The sequence below is a fragment of the Urocitellus parryii genome, chromosome 3, assembly GCF_045843805.1.
Source record: "Urocitellus parryii isolate mUroPar1 chromosome 3, mUroPar1.hap1, whole genome shotgun sequence".
NCBI classification, from domain to species: Eukaryota; Metazoa; Chordata; class Mammalia; order Rodentia; family Sciuridae; genus Urocitellus; species Urocitellus parryii.
In genome coordinates, this window is record NC_135533.1 from 170,551,190 (window position 1) to 170,572,435 (window position 21,246).

At 36.3% G+C, this 21,246-nt stretch overlaps 1 protein-coding gene across 2 annotated transcripts in view; it reads right to left on the bottom strand.

Moving 5' to 3' along the window:
- Dcp1a (decapping mRNA 1A) overlaps window positions 1–21,246 on the bottom strand; it is a 54,165-nt gene that overhangs the window by 15,059 nt on the left and 17,860 nt on the right. For both annotated transcript variants that reach the window (XM_026388665.2, XM_077796214.1), the window contains exons 4-6: window positions 14,113–14,179; window positions 8,879–9,017; window positions 3,525–3,638 (exon numbers count right to left, since the gene is read on the bottom strand). In XM_026388665.2, coding sequence (XP_026244450.2) covers window positions 3,525–3,638; window positions 8,879–9,017; window positions 14,113–14,179 — 320 coding nt within the window. The remainder of the gene's footprint in view (window positions 1–3,524; window positions 3,639–8,878; window positions 9,018–14,112; window positions 14,180–21,246) is intronic.

The following is a 21,246-nucleotide window of genomic DNA, read 5'->3' on the forward strand; positions in this document are numbered from 1 at the left end:
CACTGAAGACTAAAATGGAGCAAACTATTCCTGCATGCATGATTATGTAAAAATGAACACTACTATTAGTTTAACTATAATACACTATTAAACCATTAAAAAACAGAAATTGCCAGGTATGGTGGTACATACCTACAATCCCAGTGGCCTGGGAGGCTAAAGCAGGAGGACTGCAAATTTGAAGCAACTCAGTGAAGCTGTAAGCAATTTAGTGAGTCCGTGTCTCAAAATAAAAAAAAAAAATATAAAGGGGTGTGTCTCAGTGGTTAAGCACCTCTGGGTTAAATTCCTCGTACCAAAAAAACAGAGAAACCTCTTGGTGAAATATACCTCAGGCTTGACCACAAAGCAAAAAACAACAAACTAAGCAGAAGTAGTCTCAAGGGAGTTTTAATAAGTGAACTGTGAAAATGAAATGGAATTAACAACTGAGTTGTGAAAATGAAATGGAAAAGACTGTTAAATTTGAATAGTATAATTTATCCCTCAACACTAGATGGCACTGTTACTAAATAAATGTAATGCCTGTGTGTAAGGGGCTGATATGGATTTGAGTTAATTTTAGGCAAACAAACAGCTTCTGATAATCAAATCTCAACATTTTATCATGTTTTTTTTTTTTGTTTGAATTTGACCCCCAAAATGAAATTTTATTTTGTTATTTATTTATTTAGCAGTACTAGGGATTAACTGAGGGGAGTTCTACCACTGAGCTACATCCCTAGCCCTTTTTACTTTGGGACAGGGTCTCACCAAATTGCTGAAAACAGGACTTGAACTTGCAATCCTTCTGCCTTAGCCTCCTAACTCTTTGGGATTATAGGCATGAACCACCACAGCACCCAGTAAAAATGGAATTTTAAAAGTATGTTAAGAACTGAAGGAATAATAACAACATCAGCACTATTTACATTAGAAAGTACACTTCCCTGAGTATCCACTTGAATTCTCAATGTTTGCAGATCCATCACTGGTGCTGTTATTGAAAGACTGAACATTTTATGGCCTGTCATACTCCTTTTTCATCTTTCAATGAAATTGAAAAAAAAATTCTTAAAGAATTTTTCTGGTCCATTTCTTCATAGTAACTCTTTGAGTTTGGCAGTGTTAAGAAAAAGGAAAGGGGAAGTGACATCCACTGAACACTGTTGACTGATAAAGTACAATGGAAGGAAATCTATAAATCTGGCTCTGAAAAATACATTAAGAAAAACTAAATTTATAATAAAATTTTTATAATAGAACCATACTTAATGTAAGTTTCACTGCCAGCATCCTAAATCCTGGTAGTATGAGAATGTAATATACAAAATCTGCTTTAAATTAACTACTTAATACCTAAAAATATTATGGATACATTGCTGATGGGAATGTAAAATAGTACAGCCTCTGGAAAACAGTTTGGCAGGTTTTTAAACTTTTTTCTCGGGGGTGCTGGGGGTTGAATACAGGAGCACTTTATCACTGAGCCATATCCCTCAGCCCTTTTTATTTTTTGAGACAGGCTCAACTAAATTGCTGAGGGTGGCCTTGAACTTGCAATCCTCCTGCCTCAGCCTCCCAAGTCACTGGGATTACAGGCACGTGCCACCATTCCTGGCTCAGTTTGGCAGTATTTTATGGAAAAATGTATAATTACCAAATGATCCAATGTTTGAATTCTTAGGCATTTATCTCATACAAGTGGATATTTATATTCATGAAAAAAGTTGTAAACAGAGTAGTGAATAAAGTGGGGCTGGATTCATCATTGTACACTTTATGAATGTACTGAAATATACCGAGCCCCAATATGTACAATGACACATGTTAAAAGCAAAACAAAACAAAACAAAAAACCCTGTACCAAATATTCCTGGTTGAAAAGTGGTTAAACAAGTCAGGTGCAATGGTGTATGCCTGTGATTGCAGCAACTTGGGAGACTGAGGCAGGAGGATTGCCGGTTCAAGGCCAGACTCAGCAATTCAGTGAGGCCTTAAGCAACTTAGTGAGACCCTGTTTCAAAGTAAAAAAACCATCATGTTCAGATGACTGAAAAGCAAAAACATCAGAGCTGAAGGGCATAGTGGAGGAAAGCTGCTCATCTCATGGCAATTGGGAAGCAGAGACAGGAAGGGGCTGAAGAAGGATAATAGTCCCTAAAACCACATCCTCAGTGACCTACTTTCAACAACCATGCCCCAAATGCCTTAAATTACCACCCAGTAGTCCAAATTCTTATTTTTTTAAAAATATATTTTTTAGTTGTAGGTGGGCATAATGCCTTTATTTTATTTATTTTTTTAATGTGGTGCTGAGGATCAAACCCAGTGCCTCAACGTGCTTGGTGAGCACTCTACCACTGAGCTACAACCCTGGCCTCTAGACCAAATTATTAATCCATTAAATGGATTAATCCACTGATGAGGTGACAATCCAATAATTTCCTAAAAGTCTCTGAACCTTGCTGCACTGAGGACCATGTTTTCAACACTTGAGCTTTTGGGAGGACATTCCAGATCTAAACCATAACATCAAATGATCTGAAAGTTTGGACTCTTAAGCATTTCACCCAGAGAAATAGAAATTTATATTCACACAAAAATATGTAAATGGAGGATTTGGGAGGTGGACTGGATAAAGGAGGCTTTATTTATCAACCAAATTATGGGTTTTACTTGATATGTTTTTTTATTAGACCATCAATTATAAAGAGAACTAATTAATTCAACAGTCACAAGATCAGATTTTAAGAATACATATAGCATTGAAAAAAGGCAGATAAAACTACCTGCCCTCACGGAGCTTATATTTTGGTGAGCAAGAGAAAAACAGTAAATAAAGAAGAAAAACCATGTTAGCTAGTTAGAAGACTTAATGAGAAAGCAAAACAAGCAGGAGGAAAGGGGAATGGGAAGGGCTGGTGTTTTACACAGGGTAGGTAGAGAAGTCCTCACCTACATGAGGACATTTGAGATCAAAAGGAGGAAAGAAAGCAAGACAGTCGTGGGAGGAAAGTACTCTAGGCCAAGGGGACAACCAGAACAAAGGCCTGTCTTGAGGCAGGAGCATGTCTAGCACTTGAGAAAAAGCAAGAGAGCCAATGACATGGAGGCCAAGTGAGCAAGGCAGAGGGGTATAGGTATAGTTGATGCCACAGGTAGAGAGGTCAGATCATGTAGGGCCTTGTGGGCCACTGCCATCTCCTTGGCTTTTAACTGAGTGAGGCAGGACATCACTGGAGGGTTTTAAGTAGAGGAATACACTTAAGGTTTCCTCAGTATTACTCTGGCTGCTGGGCTAAGAATAGGGAAGGTAGAATTAAGGACAAATTTGAGAGACCAGATAGGAGGCTACTGCAAAATCCAGATCAAAGAGTATTATATGAACTAAGGAAATTACCTAGATGGTTGTCATTATGTTATCACACATAAGACTTGGTCAGATAAGTGACAACTCAAACTTGCACTGCAACACAACTCTTAAAAAATGTTTCTCTTTGTTTTGTTACTCTAAACAAAGCTAGGGCTTTAACTGTACAAACCTTATCTTGTGACCCGGAGAGTGTCTCTTCTAGTGTCTCAGTGCTTCCCAGATTGGAGAGTTGGGTGCTTGGCTGTAACCCAGGGCTGGAGATATTTGAGTCGCCCATCTGATTCTTAAAAAAAAAATTAAGAAAGTACATCTTGTGAAAAAAGTTCATCATCTATTATTTGGTTCATAAAGTAGGTGAACAGAAATGTTACATTGAAAATAAGGAAAAGATCCCCCAAAATGTTTGCTCTGAATTCTCAAGTAAATAATTTATATAATAAAATTTTTATAAAGCTGAGCACCTAATTTTAGACAAGAGTGTTAGCCACAATTGTTATTTTTAATCACCCTTTAAGGAAAAGCTAATGGTATCACTCAACTATTTATTCTCTTGTAGTTTGTTGTAAGTTAACATGATAAAATTAACTCTTTTGGGTTGGATAGTTCTATTTGTACACCTACCTCCACAGTCAGGGTAGAAAACAATTCTATCACTCCAAGAAAATTCTCTGGGATGGGTCCCATTGTAGTTATGCCTTCTCAACCACTCACAACAAGTGGTCTGTTCTGTCCTACAGTTTTATCTTTTAAAAAAATGTCATATAAATGGTAGGTAAGCAGAATGCTTGCTTCTTTCACTTAACATAATGCTTCTTAAATTCAGCCACGGTGTCATATGGTATTAATGGTTAATTCCTTTTTTATTGATGAACAATGTTCCATTATATGAATATACTATGACTTAACCATTTGGTTGAAGCTAGCCTCAGCAACTGAGTGAGACCCTGCCTCAAAATAAAAAATAAAAAGGACTGGGGAGATGTGGCACAGTGGTAAAGCATCCCAGGTTCAACTGCCAGTACCAAAAAAGAAAACAAAACCCCCAAACAAACAAACAAAACCCCCAAACTAATGATCAGATAGACATAAAAATTATAAATTTTTGGAAACTCAAGTTATATTTGGGCTATATGATCCAGCACTGTCCATGTCAAAACACATGATGGGCAGGGGGAAGGGGCAGCTCTCCAAACTTCAGTTCTGAGAAAGATAATTTTCTTGATACCACACTTCAAAGATACATGATGCTTAGCCTAGGAATTGGTACTCAAATGGGTGGGGATGTAGTTCAATTATGGAGTGCCCCTGTGTCCAATCCCTGGCACCCCACCTCTCCCCACAAAAGGCTCCGTAACAAATTCTTTTATTATGTTTTAATTTTCTATGCTTGCTAGGGATCAAACCTGGGGGCTAGGCAAGACCTCTACCAATGAGCAACACTCTCAGATCACATAACAAGTTTCATAAGACGGAAGATGGCATGTTCAGAAACAAAAAAAAATTGGGAACTTCCCTATAAAAATCCAGGTTTGTCATTTTCACAGAGAGGCTGAATGATAAGTCATGTGACAGTCATTGGGTGGGGCTGAGCTCCAACTGAACCTTTTACCCAGAAACGGGTTCTCAGTCTGCCTTAGTTCTGCTCTGGCCCACTTTATTCACTACAATGGTTGACCTGCCTCCTCAGGCATTTGAGTTTGCAGTACTTGTTGTTACATCGTATACTCTAATAAATTCTTATGGATTTTACGTATTTTTGATACTTGTGTAGGGCTTTTGTGGATTTTTTTAAAAATATTTTTTAGTTGTTGATGGACCTTTTTATTTTTATTTATTTTTTATATGTGGTGCTGAGAATTGAATGCAGTGCCTCACACATGCTAGACAAGTGCTCTACCACTCAGCTACAATCCTAACCCTATTTTATGTGTTAATGATGTCATTCAGGCTTTGTAAAATTTAGGGGGAAATGCATACTCACAGAGAAACCTGACAGAGGATAATTTTTACAATATTTGGTAAAAAAAAAGATTTCAAAATCTTTTGATCTACCACTTCAATAATTTATCCTAGGAAAAATTAATTCTACATTCTATACTTAGCTCCAAAGTCATATTGCTGAGTTCTTTCTTTCTTTTCTTTTCTCTTTTTTATTTATTTTTTGGCAAAAATTAACTAAAACAAAACAAAAACCTGAACAAAATCCAGGGTTAGGGGCTGGAGACGCAACACAGTGTTAGAGGACTTGCCTGGCATGTGCAAGGTTCTGGGTTCCAGGACCCAAACAAACAAACAAAAAACCAAACAAATAATCCAGGAGTATAGCTATGGCTAAAATCAACTCAAAATGGGCCAACTGTCAAGGACTGTGGTTTCAACTATCTTTCACTCCATTAAAAATAGGAAAGTTGGTTAAAAGAAACTATAGGATTTATAGATAAAATTCTTATAGAATTTTAATTTTTAAACAGTGTATTATAAATTCCCCACTCAAAAGTCTGGATTTCAGTCCATTATATTATATACATTGGACAGGGGAGATTCAGAGCTGGGATCAAATCCTATCACTGAGGCCTTGCTTACACCACTACACTCTCTGTTTTCTTTTCTTTCTTCCTTTTTTTTGGGTAGTTGTGGATAGACTGCATGCCTTTATTTTATTTATTTTTATGAGGGTGCTAAAGATCGAATCCAGTGCCTCACACATGCCAGGCAAGTGCTCTGCCACTGAGCACCCCCACCTCTACTCTTGACTCTGCCAATCCCCCAAGTCTCTACCAAAGATAAACAAAGGGCCATCTGGAACCACGTGCAGCTGGTGAGAGTCTATCCAACACTAAGATATGGATCCATGGGTCACTGCTAATACCAGCTCCATTTGGTTAGATGACAGGCAAGTACAGATAAAAAAACCAAAAATGCTTACTTAGGAAAGTTCCACCTATTTACAATTTTCAAAAATAGCATACATTAAAGGAATTGTCAGAGTTAACTAAACCTTAGTTCTGTTCTAATCTAACTTTAGACATTATTTTTTTTAATTCTATACTGTTGAAGAATTTTCTTAAAAACAGATTACTATACTTTCCAAATTCTTTACTTTTGCAATATTTATTTTTTTTTTAGAGTTTTTTTTGAGAGAGAGAGAGACAGAGAATTTTAATATTTTTTTATTTTTTAGTTATTGGCAGACACAACATCTTTGTTTGTATGTAGTGCTGAGGATTGAACCCGGGCCGCACGCATGCCAGGCAAGCGCGCTACCACTTGAGCCACATCCCCAGCCCCGACTTTTGCAATATTTATATAACTAGAAATTAGCCCAGATTTTTAGATTGCTTACATGATACTGGACGTTTTTAAAAGCTTTGTGTAAAAAAAAAAAAAATTGCTTTGAGGCTGGGGGTGCTGCTCAAGATGTGCAAAGTTCAGGGGTCTGTTCCCAGCATGAAAAAGGAAAAAATATAAAATAGAAAGGAAAAAACTTAACTCAGTGTTTAGTAAGGGATCCCCTCTTTTTTTTTTCAAATGTAAGGTAAACTTTTTTTTTTGCCCCTTCCCTTTTTTGGGTGGTGCAGGGGTTTGAACCCAGGGCCTCCTGCATGCCTGGCAAGCGCTCCACCATTGAACTATACTGACAGCCCTAAGGTAACCTAAAAAAAAAAAAAAAAAAAAAAAAAAAAAAAAAAAATATATATATATATATATATATATATTCTTAAAATATATTCTCGATGTATTAGAGTCAAGAGCTTTTCATACATACATAAACTACTCCTATTTCTCCATGAGACATTGATGAATTTGAGACAAATAGAAACTTTTCATGGGCTTGCATGTACATTTCTCCAGAAAACTTATCATAGTTTATGGTGAATATGACTCTTCCTTTCTAGAGAAAACTATCTTCCAGAACACTTTTTTTCAAGCTTTGTTCCCTGAATTCCAGATTCTTAAGATATTAAAGGGTAGTAATTGAGAAATGGTCCTGGTAGTGAAATTGCTCAGTCTTGAGTACTGCAAAGCCAAGAGGATGCAAGGAGGAGACACGCTAACAACATTTCCTCAACTCTTTAGCAACTTGAACCTTTTTTCAAAGATCATCTGGTATTACTACAGAAGCTAGTGCTAAAGCAGAACTGTTTGGGAAACATGGGCTTAGAAGGTGCTTTTTTTTTTTTTTTTAGTTGTATATGGACACAATATCTTTATTTTATTTATTTTTAATAGAGGCAAATGCTCTACCATTGAGCCACAATCCCTACCCCTAGATGGTGCTTTTCCTCAATTTGTTTCCTGAAGTTTTGGTGAGGTGAAGATGAAATTGGGTTAAGAGAACCAAATTTTAGTGAGGAATAAGGTGACAATTTTAATTCTGTTGAAATAAAAAACAGCCATGGAAAGCTTCAGTCTCGGGCTGGGGATATGGCTCAAGTGGTAGCGCGCTCGCCTGGCATGCGTGCGGCCCGGGTTCGATCCTCAGCACCACATACAAACAAAGATGTTGTGTCCGCCGATAACTAAAAAATAAATATTAAAAAATTCTCTCTCTCTCCCTCTCTCTCTCTCTAAAAAAAAAATCTAAAAAAAAAAAAAAAAAAAAAAAGAAGAAAGCTTCAGTCTCACTCCAGTGAAGCGTGGGGCATAGAGGTATTGATGTCAAGTGAAAAGTCAGGATAGTCCTCAGATATAGGCAAGCCTTCTATATACTGTCAAGAAGAAGTGTCCACTTCTTGGCACACAGTGAACTCATAAGCATGCATTGAATAAATTAACTAACATACTATAACTTCCATATTATCCAACTTTTGGAAGAAAATTTTTAACAGCTAACTTATAAGGTAAAATGTAAAATAGAAGAAAAAGACAATACTGCTTTTGAGAAAATTATCAGTTTCAGGTAAAATTCCAAATTTTAAATCTGGAATTTAAAATTATTCATGAAACTGTCTATCCACTACCAATTATAGATCATGAATATACATTTTAGTAATATGAAGTGCAAAATATTAGAGTACTTCTCAAAATCTATGTAAATTCCTAAGACTATTCATCATCCAAACTGAGGCTGCAGGTGTGAAAAAGATGTATAAGTTTTTCCAGAACTATTTGATGTGGGCCAACTTCTTTCCTCCTTTTTCTTCCAAAGTAATTTTGTTATTATTAGGATTTTTTTTTGTAGTTGTAGATGGACAGAATGCCTTTATTTATTTTTTTTCTGTTTAATTTTATGCGGTGCTAAAGATCAAACCCAGTGCCTCACACATGCTAAGCAAGTGCTCTGCCACTGAGCTATTTTGCTATAATTATAAGTATAGGAAAAAAGCATTCTAAACTTTCCTATCCAAACAAGTACTCTCAGGTAATAGATTTCTTACCCTTCAGACTTTACATGCTTTCTTTTTGGACCAATTATTACTGTTGGCTCTAGAGATAACTTATTCAGTCCATAAAGCCTTCTCGAAGGCCTTCTTCCCCCCAACCCCTTCTGGTCTTCCCTGGTCAGCACCTGGCGCACCTTACCCTTTCATACTCATCCTTGGCTCTGCTCAGCATCTCTAGGATGTCGATGGGCCTGTGGTCATTGCAGCCATTGGCCTGGCTGGGACTCTGTTTATCTCGAGCAGCTTGCTGGGATCGCCTTGTCTCTTCTTCTACCACACTAAAGAAGGAAAACCAGGTTTTAGAGAGAAAATTTGACCCAAAAGCTCTTGAAGTTCATCTTCTGAAGACACAATAACAGTGTCACATAATGATACTGTCTTTATAATACATAACACTGGAATGAGTTCTCATTCCAGAAATAAGGAACTTAATTACAGTTTCACCACCTCATTAACAACAGTGCCAACCAATATATTTCACATTTAGAAAGACAAAAATACAGAATTCCTTTCTGGAGGTGGTGGAAGTAGGTACACTAAAAACTCCACTGAAGGATCTTCTTTTATAAGCAACTCAAATGCAGTCAAACTAAATGATAAAGTAAATGTGAAAATAATCACTTTATCAAAACTAGGAAGACTGCACAGTTGAACAACACTGTGGAAAGCTTGTACTGACACTAAGCTAGCCTTGAAAAAGATTTCTGGCAAATCTTCTAAAGTTAAATGATAGCACTACAAGTGAACAAAAGGATTGCCTTATTTTCTCTCTTCAAAATCACTAAGTAGGTGACTGAGATTAGTGTGGTTCTGGGAATGCTCTTTATTTTGACTGGAACTATTTGAGCTAATTATTCACCTGAAATCCACAAATCAAGTAAAGCCTCAGATTTTAAGAATGACATTGATAGCACACCTGTAATCCCAGTGTCTTGGGAGACTGAGGCAAGAAAATCACAAGTTTGACGCCAGCCTTGGCAACTTAGCAAGACCCTGTCTCAAAGTAAAAAATAAAAGGTCTGGGGATGTAGCTCAGTGGTAAAGTGCCCCTGCATTCAACCCCCAGTATAAATAAAGAAAAAAGAATGATACTGATAGGTGTAAGGACTTAAAATCTATCTATAGGCTTTCATTTTTAAAGAATATTCTCTCTTCCCTGCATTTGAAGCAATTACAGCAAAATGTTAGGAATTACAGGTTGGTGGCAAGCACATAGGTAGTTTATTTCCTATATTTTCCTTCAAGGTAGAATAATATATTTTAATAAGGCAACTAATTTTTTTTTAACTCATTTAGGTTTCAGTCTCAACTTGAATGAATAAACCCTGCCTGCCGTGGGATTTTATGGGAACAGCCATGATTTGGTGATTATATTAACAGAGAACTTGACAATGGTGACAGGCAATAAATCAATTCAGTAATGAAGGGTTTGTTTTTATGGAATAGGATCAGGACAAGAATAGATTATTCACTGCCAGTTTATAGCTTCAAAACAGCCTACCCAAGAACTTCCAATTATTATATGTGTGGTGGGGAGGGACATGATGTCTCTTTTATTTAAAAGAAATAGGTTAAAAAAATCTTAATTTTTTTTTTTCTTTTGGTGGCATTGGGGATCAAACCCAGGGCCTCTCACATGCCAAGAAAGCACTCTATGACTGAGCAACATTATTTTGGTTCAAAAGAGTATTTCTTTTTTTTTTTTTTTTTTTAATATTTATTTTTTAGTTCTCGGCAGACACAACATCTTTGTTGGTATGTGGTGCTGAGGATCGAACCCGGGCCGCACGCATGCCAGGCGAGCGCACTACCGCTGAGCCACATCTCCAGCCCCAAAAGAGTATTTCTAATAATCACCTCTATTCACCTGTGAAGAGGCTATCTCATGAAGTTCACTACTGCTAAAAGCAGAAGCTGTCAGGAGTAGTGTAGCAGGACTCTTACATGAGTGATGCTTAGACTCTAAAGGACTCTTTCAGTTCAAACTTAATGAGAGATACCCTTGCTTCTCTATCTTCCTCTCTAATACCAAAACATGCCCTTAGGACTCTAAGATCAGGAATAAAACTCACTTTCATGAGTTCTCCAAAAAAATCTTACACACACACACACACACACACACACATATTTAGTTGTAAATGGACACAATACCTTTATTTATTTTTTTAATGTGGTGCTGAGGCTCAAACTAGTGCCTCACACATGAGAGGCAAGTTCTCCACCACTAAGCTACAATCCCAGTTCCTGGGTTCTCCAAATTTTATACCTTTTATCTGAGCAAACATTCTATCAAGTATTTGTTAAGAAACAGTTTCCAACAGACTAGATTCCCTCTTCAGGAAAGTCGATGTTTTCTGAATGTAGTGGGTTTTCAACTTTGTCACTGACTAAAGAAAATATCCAAAAAGACCTAGAAGTTAATTCAATTTCCTACATGACTTCTCAGTTTTTTATTTGACATTTTTCCTGAGTTTATTTTTTTAAATTTATTTCTGCAGTGCTGGGGTTGAACCGAGAGCCTTGTGTATACTCAAGAACTTTACAACTGAGCTATACCTCCAGCCCCTCCAATTTTATAAACATCTCTTGGAATCAATCAATTCCTTAGAAAATTTTTATTATATTGTGGCTGTCAAAACAGTCATGAGAAGAACTGTATTTAATGAGTACTGAAAGACATGCTTATTTATTGCAGTGCTGAGGATCAAACCCAGGACCTTGAGCATGCTATACAAGCACTCTACCATTAAGCTATGTACGTCCCCAGTCTAGATACATTTGTTTAGATGCACACTAAAAAAAAAAAAAAGTACCAGTATTTTTGGTTATCAAAGTGATATTCTGAATTACGTAGAACACAGAGACATACAGAGGCAGTTTTATTTTATTTTGGGGGGTTCTGGAGATTTAACCCAGAGGCACTTTACCACTGAGCTACGTACCCAGCCCCCCCTTTTTTTTTTATTGGCAACAGAGTCATAAGTTGCTTAGGGTCTTGTTGAAGCTGGCCTTGAACTTGAGATCCTCCTGTATCCACCTCCTGAGGTGTTGGGATTATAGGTGTGCACCACTGTGGCCAGCTATTGGCAGTTTTAAAACAATGAAAAACATTCCGTTTTATCTTTGGTGATTATAAAGTCATTTATTCAAAAAAATGGTAACATTTATAAGGCATTATCTTCCTCTATAAACAGGCTAGCTCTATTTTTTTTAATACTTTAATTTTGTTTCTAGTAAAACAAGCTGACAGTATGAAAGAACCTCAAATATTCTTCTCCCTCCCTGCTTCCTGTTTCTACTTCCTCATCCTTTTTTTAGGGTTCAATACAATATTTTCAATAGGTCTCAGTTTTTAGCTTCATTTGCCATCTGAAGTCTGGTATTAGGGGGTGCCACTTGCCTTTAAAGAGAAAAAAGTTGAAAATAATTTTCTCTGTATATGTTAGGGCTCAAGGAGCCAGATTCTTTCATTTAAGGTCAAAATGCTGTCATGTTGCAGGAGAATATGTGAATATGTTAATATACTCCTAAATTTAGGTATTTAAGACAAATATTCTGGATGGATCAACAAACCACATGTGTTTTTCTAGTAACCAGAAGAGTCAGCTGCCTTCACTGATACTTTCAAAATTAAAAACAAGTTGGGTATGATGGTGCACACCTGTAATCCTAGCTATTGGGAGGCTGAGGCATGAGGATCTGAAGTTTGGGGATTAAAAGGTTGAAACTTACCAAGACCCTGATTCAAAATAAAAATAAAAAGGGTGGGAATGTAGCTCAGCGGCAGAGTGCTTGCCTAGCATGTTCAAGGACCTGGAGGGGAAAAAAGTGATGAAGGGCTGTGTGTACAGCTCAGTGGTACAGGGTTTGCTTAGCATTCTTAAAGCCCTAAGGGCAATTCCCAGTAAACACACACACAAAAATGATCATTAAAGCAATGCCTTTGTTAAGATCACGAGATGAAGTCCTCATAATGGCATCAGTGGCTTTATGAGAAATAATGCAGACCTGCACTAACATGCCTGCTCTCATGATGCCCTCCTTCATATTATGATGCAAGAAGACAACCCTCCCTAGATGTTGGTACCATGCTCCTAGACTTAAAAATCATAAACCTCTATTCCTTATAAATTAAATGAACTTTTTTGCTGAAAAACAGATAAATCTTTTTTAGAGGTAAGAAAAAAGAGGTTCTAGAGAGCCAGCCCTTTTTCTAATAAATAACTACAAGTTCATAGGGAGAGATGCTCTCCAGGGTGAACATAGTAATAAACATGGGCCTGCTTTCTGAGCTCATAGCCAGAGCAGACAGAGTAGGAGGCTAATAAGCAACCAATCAGGACATGCCAGGACATTCCTGGATTATAATTTGGCTTTGACTATGTGTACCTTTCTTAAAAAAATGTAAACTGAAAACTGAAGTTTGGGGGTTAACTACTTATCTATGCTTTTAGGACAATTAATTAAAAATTAGAATGTTAAAAAAAATTAGTACTGTTTTCTTCCAAACATGCAGTATAAACCTTGCAGGAGAGCAAAGGGAATTTAGATTTGACAGATGGGGAAGAAAGATCTACATTTCTGAGAAGATTTAAGCAAAAACTGAAGAGGTGGCAGAGGTACACCAGAACACATTGTCCATGCAGCACTGTCCAAGTTCTGTAGCCCCTGAAGCTCCTTCAGAACCACAGTGTCTTGGGCTCCCAGAATACAGACTGGTAGTCTAGTAATATGGATAGGCCACACAAGATATTTTCTACAGGCTAGCTTGAGAAAGGACATGAGTCACCCTTTAGAACATTAATTCAATGAAATTTTCCAAATTTCAAGATTTTGGGTTGTAACAAAACCTTCTGGAAGATAATCTGTTAGTGGATTGGGGACTGCTAAACCTAGTCTGTGTCAAAAGCAAGTCTGCTTAAAGGAATTCAAATGGATGTGTGCAGGAGTTTTCTTACAGGCCACTGAATATAATACCATCTGTTACAGTGGAAATTTGGATAGCTACTGCATATGCTGGTCAGGCTGTGTACCGGATTAGCTGACAGCCTCTGGAGCTGGGCAAGTTGGTCGCCCTAACTTACAGTAAAGTTTTGGTTAAATTATGAATTGTTGGACCAGATATGATACAGTCATTATAAATACAACTGGGGAAAATTTAATGCCTTGACATTAAAAGCAGAATATACAGCATGAGGCTATTTTTCTAAAAAAAAAATCCACATATCAACCTGATGTATTCATGAAGAAAAAGACTGGAAACAAACAGACATTTGCAAACACTGGAAGTAGTAGAATCATAGACAAGTTCAGAGTTAGGTTTTTCTGCCTTTTTCAAATTTTTGGCAATAAAAAGGAAATCAACATACTTACTCAGCCATGAGTTTTGCTATGCGGTGACAGTCATTCTTATCATAAAACCAGATACTGTATATTGACACTTGAAAAACAAAGAGAAAAAAAAATGGTAAGGGGAAATAAGGTTTTAGCATTTGCATATATAAAAATAATATATTATCACCAAAGAATATCACTGAATTTATCATCATACCCTCATATTGTTAACAATCCCTCTAAAGAGAGAAAAAATAAAACAAACAAAAAATCCCCAAACTCCTTCCTTCCCAAAACCCTGTTTAACAAATAAGGACAGGTAAAATATTTAGATAAAAACTGCAAAGAATAGTTGATTTTAGACATTATTATCAGATCTCATTAAACTTAGAAAGGACCCTAAAGTTTAAGATTTACCATTATTTATGTATTATCAAGAAGAAAAAAGATTGCCAATAAAACTAAAACTAAAACTAGATCAATAATTGATTTTAAGATGTATTCCAAATTGATATTAAAATATGAAAATAGGTCTTTTTAAAAAATAAAACCCAAGTTCTGTGGCTAATCAAAGACCACAATCTTTTTTTTTTTTGTATGAGTAAACCCAAGAGTGTTTAACTATTGGGCTACATCCTCATCCATTTTTATTTTTTATTTTGAGACAGGGTCTCACTAGGTTGCTTATAGCCTCGGTAAGCTGCAGAGGCTGGCTTTGAACCTGTGATCCTCCTGCCTTGGCTTCCTGAGCCTGTGGGATTACAGGTATGCATCACCATACGTCATCACCATACCTGTAATCCCAGAATTTTTATGAGTCTCTTGAATCCTAAAATACAGAATAAAAACTATGTTACAGTAAAAGTGAAGTTTTAATAAAAAATAACAGCTTTACATCCAAATTCAGATCAACTGTTATATGTGATATGGACTGAGCTCAATCACTCTTCTTTTACTATCTTTTTTATTCCTCCTATGCTGACCAGCACAAATAGTCTTCAAAAAGTATTAGCTGTAAGATAAATGACCCTTATTTTTAAAGATGACAATATATAAAATTAATTGTATTTTTTTGGATATGGTAGGTAGAAATCCTAAAGATTCAAGTCAAAATAAACATGTGGATGGGTAAGGCTTATTGCTACCATGTGCATCCATCATGACACAGCTTGCTCAGCTTATTCCTCCTTTGATACTTAAGATGATGCTCTGGCACAGGAAGGGTGGGTATCATTATGCTTTTTTTTTTTTTTAAACAAACTTATTTTGAAACAATTGCACTTTCACATACAATTAAGTCAACTCTCCCAATGGTAACATTTTACAAAACTATGGTATAATATTACAATCAAGATACTGATATTCATCAATGAAGTTACAGAATACTCCCATGGCCACAAGCATCACTGGTGTCCTTTTATAGTCAAATACACCTCCCTTGATTCCCTCCCAGTTCTGACCCCTGCCAAATACTACTCTGTTTTCCTTTCCTTCCTTCCTTTCTTTCTGGTAATGAGGATTGAACCAGAGTACTCTACCACTGAGCTACATCCTCAAGCCTTTTTATCTTGAGAAAGGGTCTCATAAAGTTACTGAGACTGGCCTTGAACTTGTGATCCTACTGCCTAAGCCTCTGCAGTCACTGGGAACAGTGCCAAATTAATCTGTTCTCTATTTCTATAATGTTATCATTTCAAGAGTATATATAAATGAAATCATATAGTATGTACGAGGATGACTTTTTCTGACTCAGCGTAATTCTCTAGAGTCATCCAAGTTGTTGCTTGTCTCAATAGTAGTTGCTCACTCCCAGTAATACTCCATGATATGGATGTTCCATTGTATTTATTCTCACATCTAAGAACCAGTTTTTGTTTATTATGAATAAAGCTGTTATGAATTTGTGTACAGATTTTTGAGTGAAGATAAGCATTTATTTCTCTGGGTTAAATGTCCAGGAGTACAGTTACTGAGTCATTATGATAGCTGCAAGTTCAGTTTATTTATCTGTTTTTTTAAAAAAAATATTTTTTTCAGTTGTTGCTAGACCTTTATTTTATTCAGTTACTTACACGTGGTGCTGAGAATTGAACCCAGTGCCTCATACATATAAGGCAAGCACTCTACCACTGAGCCACAATCCTAGCCCCTATTTATCTATTTTTCTTTTTGTGGTGCCGGGGATCAAACCCAGAGCCTCCAACACGCTAGGCAAGTACTCTACCACTGAATCACCCCCCACTCCAGTCCCATGTTTAGTTTAATAAGAAATTGGCAAACTGTTTTCCAGAGTTACAGTGTCACTTTACACATTCCTATACATGCAAGAGTGATGTAGTTTCTTCACATCTTTGCATTTGTTGTTACCACTACATTTTTTTTTTTTTTTAGCTATTCTGATAGGTGTATGGTGATATTTCAATATGTATTTTTGTTGGTGGTGGTGATACTGGGGATTGAACCTAGGGGTGCTTTGCCACTGGGCTACATCCCTACCCCTTATCTTTCACTTTCAGACAGGATCTAAATTGCTTAAAGCCTTGCTAAGTCATTGAGCTTGGTCTGGAACACGCAAACCGCCTGCCTCAGCCTCCTGAATTGCTGGGATTACAGGCTGTCACTGCATCTGATTCATTATGGTTTGAATTTACATTTTCCTAACAGCTAATAATGTTGAATATATTCTCATGTGCTTTTTTGCTATCTCATATCTTCTTTGGTGAAATGTCTTTTGACTCTTCTAATTAGATTTTTTTCTAACTATTGAGCTTTGAGAATTCTCTACATACTTGAGATACTAGAACTTTGTTGGGAACAGGGTTTGAAAATATTTTCTCCCAGTCTGCAGCTTTAATCATTTCAGGAATGTCCTCTCAAGGCAAAAGTTTTACATTTTCACCAGGTCTAATATATCAGTTTTTCTTTTAGTGATCTTGCTTTTGGGGTCAAGTCTATGAACTCTTTGTTTAGCATTACTTCCAAAACTTAAATTATTTTTCTTTTGGTCTAATATACCAGCATTATTTGTTGAAAATGATAACCTTCCTCTGTTGAGGGATCTTTCAGATTTTTTTCAAATATCAGTTGGGCATACTGTATGGGTCTATTTCTGGATTTTTTTATTCAGTCCCAATTATTTGTTCCTCTGCCATTACCACACTGTTCTGGTTACTGTAATTACAGAAGTAGGCCTTAATACTGGGTAAAGCAGTTGGGTGCCGTGGCACATGCCTGTAATCTCAATGACTTGGGAGGCTGAAGTAGGAGGATTACAAGTTTGAATTCAGCCTCGGCAACTTAGTGAGACTCTATCTCTAAATAAAAAACAAAAAAGGCTAGAGATGTAAATCAGTGGCAAAGCATCCCTGGGTTCAATCCTTAGTACTCCTCACCCCCCTACCAAACTGTTCAGACCAATTCCTTCCACATTATACTTCAAGATTGTTTTAACTTCTAGGCCTGGGCTTTCCCATGTAAATTTTAGAATAATCTTCTCTATGTCAATGAAAAAAGCTGCATAGGTTTTGATAAGAAATGTATAAAATCTATGGGTCAATTTAAGGACAATTAACATTTTTACTATGTTTAGTCCTTCAAAACACAAAAGCAGTATTACATTTATCTATGCCTGATGTTTTTTGTTGTTACTTTGTAATTTTCAGCACACAGGTGAATCCTGTACATGTTGATACCTGAATTTACTTTGCTTAGGAGTGGTTATAAAATATACTGATTTTTAACTTTGTTTTCTACATTTATTAGTATATAGATATGTAATTGGTTTTTGTGTGATGATCTCATATCCTGAGACCTTACCAAACTCAATTATTAGCTCTGTGAGTGTGTACATATACAGTTATGTCATCTGATTGCCTTCTTCCCAAATCAATAGGCATTTTCTTTCTTAGCTCATGGCAGTGGCTGGAACTTCCAGTAATGTGCTGAATAGCAGCGATGAGAATAGCTATCTTCATCTTTTTCTTGATCTCAGAAGAAAAGCATGAAGTTTAGGATGTTAGCTTTTGTAGGTACTCTTTATCAAGATGAGACCATTCACTTCTTTTAACTCAAAGAGTTTTTATCATGTTGGGTGTGGTGGCACATGCTTGTAATACCAGCAACTCAGGAGGCGAGACAGGAGGATCACAAGTTTGAGGCCAGTCTCAGCAACTTATCAAGGCCCTAAGCAACTTAGTGAGACCCTGTCTCAAAAAATAAAAACAAAAAGGGCCGGGGATGTGGCTCAGTGGTAAAGCAACCATGGGTTCATATATATATAAAAAATCATAAATGTGCATTAGATTTTGTCAAATAATTTTTTTGCATCAAAATGATATTTATTTTTTCTTTAACTTATTGCTATGTATATTACATTAGTTTTCAATACTGGACTAGTTTTCTACTTCTAGAATAAAGCCCCCCTGGGCATTGTATATGCTTATTTTTAACGTATTGCTGAATTTGACTTTGGAATATTTGGTAATGACTTCTTATGTCCAAGTTCATGAAAGAAATGATCTGTAGTTTTATTTTCTTGTACTGTCATTGCCTTGTTTTGGTATCAGGGTAATTTTAGCTTTATAAAAACAGTTGAGAAGTTTTCATTCCTTTTGTATTTTCTGGCAGAGACTGTAAAATTTATGTTAATTATTTTTAATTCTCTGGTTAAAACCACTTGGGCCTGGGGATTTCTTTTTCAGGAGCTTTTAATACATTCACAGATTCAAATTTCTTTAATGTTTGCAGCACTAATCCTGTTATCTATTTTCTCTTGTTTGAATTACATAGTTTGTAGTTTTCAAGGAATTGTTCCATTTCTTCTAAGTCTATGAGAGTTTAGTTTATGAGAGTATAGTTGTTTGTAAAATTTCCTTATTACCCTTTTGATAACTGCAGGACCTATAATATAATTTCTTTTTTTTAAATTTCTTTTTACATGTTAATTAACCTTTAAAAAATTTTTTTAGATGCATGGATCTTTATTTTTATTCATTTATTTATATGTGGTGCTAAGAATCAAACCCAGTGTGCATCACACATGCCAGGCAAGTGCTCTACCACTGAGCCACAGCCTCAGCCCTGTAATATCTCATTTCATTCCTGATTCTCATTTCATTCCTGATTCCTGTCTTCTCTCTTTAGTCTTACTAAATTTTTGTTAATTTCATTGTCTTTTTTCAAAGAAGAAGCTTTTGTTTCATTGATTTTCTCTACTTTCTTATTTTCACTGACTTATACTCTCATCCATGTTAATCACTTTCTTCCATTTGCTCTGAATTAATTTTGCTCTTCTTTTTCTAATTTCTTGAGGTGGGAATTCAGGAGATTCTTAGCCAGTGTTGCTTGGTGGGGTGGGAGGAGTTTCTCATGGTCAGGCCATCTGAGGCCTCTAGGAGGGGAAGGAAGCCTCTATCCTTCACAGATGAAGATAGTTTCCCAGGCCAGGCTGGTTGTGACATGATTTCCTTTGTCAGTCCCACCCTGTCCCCTTCATGAAAGGGAGGGAGAACACTTCCCTGGTGGCCATTCATTATCTGCAGAGCTTCCAATCCTTCCGGTTAGTTTTGACTGGCTCACCTAGTACTATTGGCAGGAGTCCCATTCAAGTGAAGGGAGGAATGAGTCTACCTGGGTTTGTGTTTGTAGGTTGAGAGTTAAGAACTTAACACCAGATTCAGGTCTTCTTCTGTTCAGCAGGTTGTAAGACATTCTGCTGTGTTGTTCTGCCACTTCTGCATCCCTCATCAGAGCATTTTCCTCTTTCTACCTTTTAGGGTTCTCCTCAGTATTTCCTGTGTCATTTCCAGATTCTATAGATGTACTTAGCAAGGAGAAGCAGAGAGAGACAAATCTATGCCATTTTGTTTGATTATAAGTCCCACTATGCATTTTTATGGTTGGAAAAACGAGTCCAATGGAGAGGCTAAGGGACTTATTAATACATCAAGAGGAAAAATTAGTCCTAGAATCATAACTGGAACTCAGATCTCCTCATTTGTAAATTATCTTGCCAATACACACCTTTTGCCTAAATCTTTTTATTTTAAATATTTATTTTTTGGTGTTAGGTGGACATAATATATTTTATTTTTATACGGTGCTGAGGATGGAACCCAATGCCTCATGCATGCTAGGCAAGCACTCTACCACTTAGCCAAAACCCCAGCCCTTGCCTAAATCTTAATACATTCAAATAATAGAAGCATTTAAAAAATTTTTAATGCCTCATGAGCAGCTGGGATTACATTCATGTGCTGCTACACCCAGGTTCAGTAACGTCATAATTATTTTACAGAAACATCGAGATTGTGGGCTTCAATTATGCTTAAAGAATAAAGCAAAACATGAAAGTCTATGAATAATTAAGTTAAAAATTACACATTAAAAGGATAGCTTAGGATATATAACATATAAATGCTAGACAAGAAATTTTAAATAAATTAAAAATCTCATAACTATCAATTCAACTCTAAAGATATTAGTAATGTACATCAATTTAGAAAACCACTGTTAATAAAGGTCATTTAATGGCAAATTATTTGTTTCATCCTGAATTGAGGTCATTATTCCACAAAAGACTTCATGGCAAATTACAACTTTAAAATTTCCCTTCTTAATAGATATAAAAGTTTAATTGGATTTTTCTATTGTTATTGCAGAGTGAACTGAAACACTGATATACAGAGTGAACAACTGGCTTTAGTTCATGGAGACAATCATAAAAAAGATTTTTTTTCCTTTACCTTGTTTACAAGGGGGCTTCCCTGGCAGAGAAAACCTCTATAATCACACTAAATCTGTCCTAAACCTTTGGGCCCCATGTCTGGCCATGGGTCCTGCAAGTGAAAGCACTACCTGAAAAGCAGACTAGGATGATCAGCCTCTGAGATTTCAGACTACTATAACTTCCCATTTTTGGAAGCCATTTTATACTGACTCTCCTGTTTACTGAATTTCAAAGTACTACAAGTGTTTCAAACAGAATAAAAACCCAAATGAATAACAAGTCATTTTGAAATGTTTTACATGATACAAATCAACAAATTGACTAAGCTTTGAGATCTCAAGGCAAAGAGTACAGAAGTAACCTTGCTATATAGGAGGTAATTATTAAGCATTATCTACTGCAGGGTCTTTAGCTCTTAGCAGCTAAAGCTTACCCCAACACAGAAT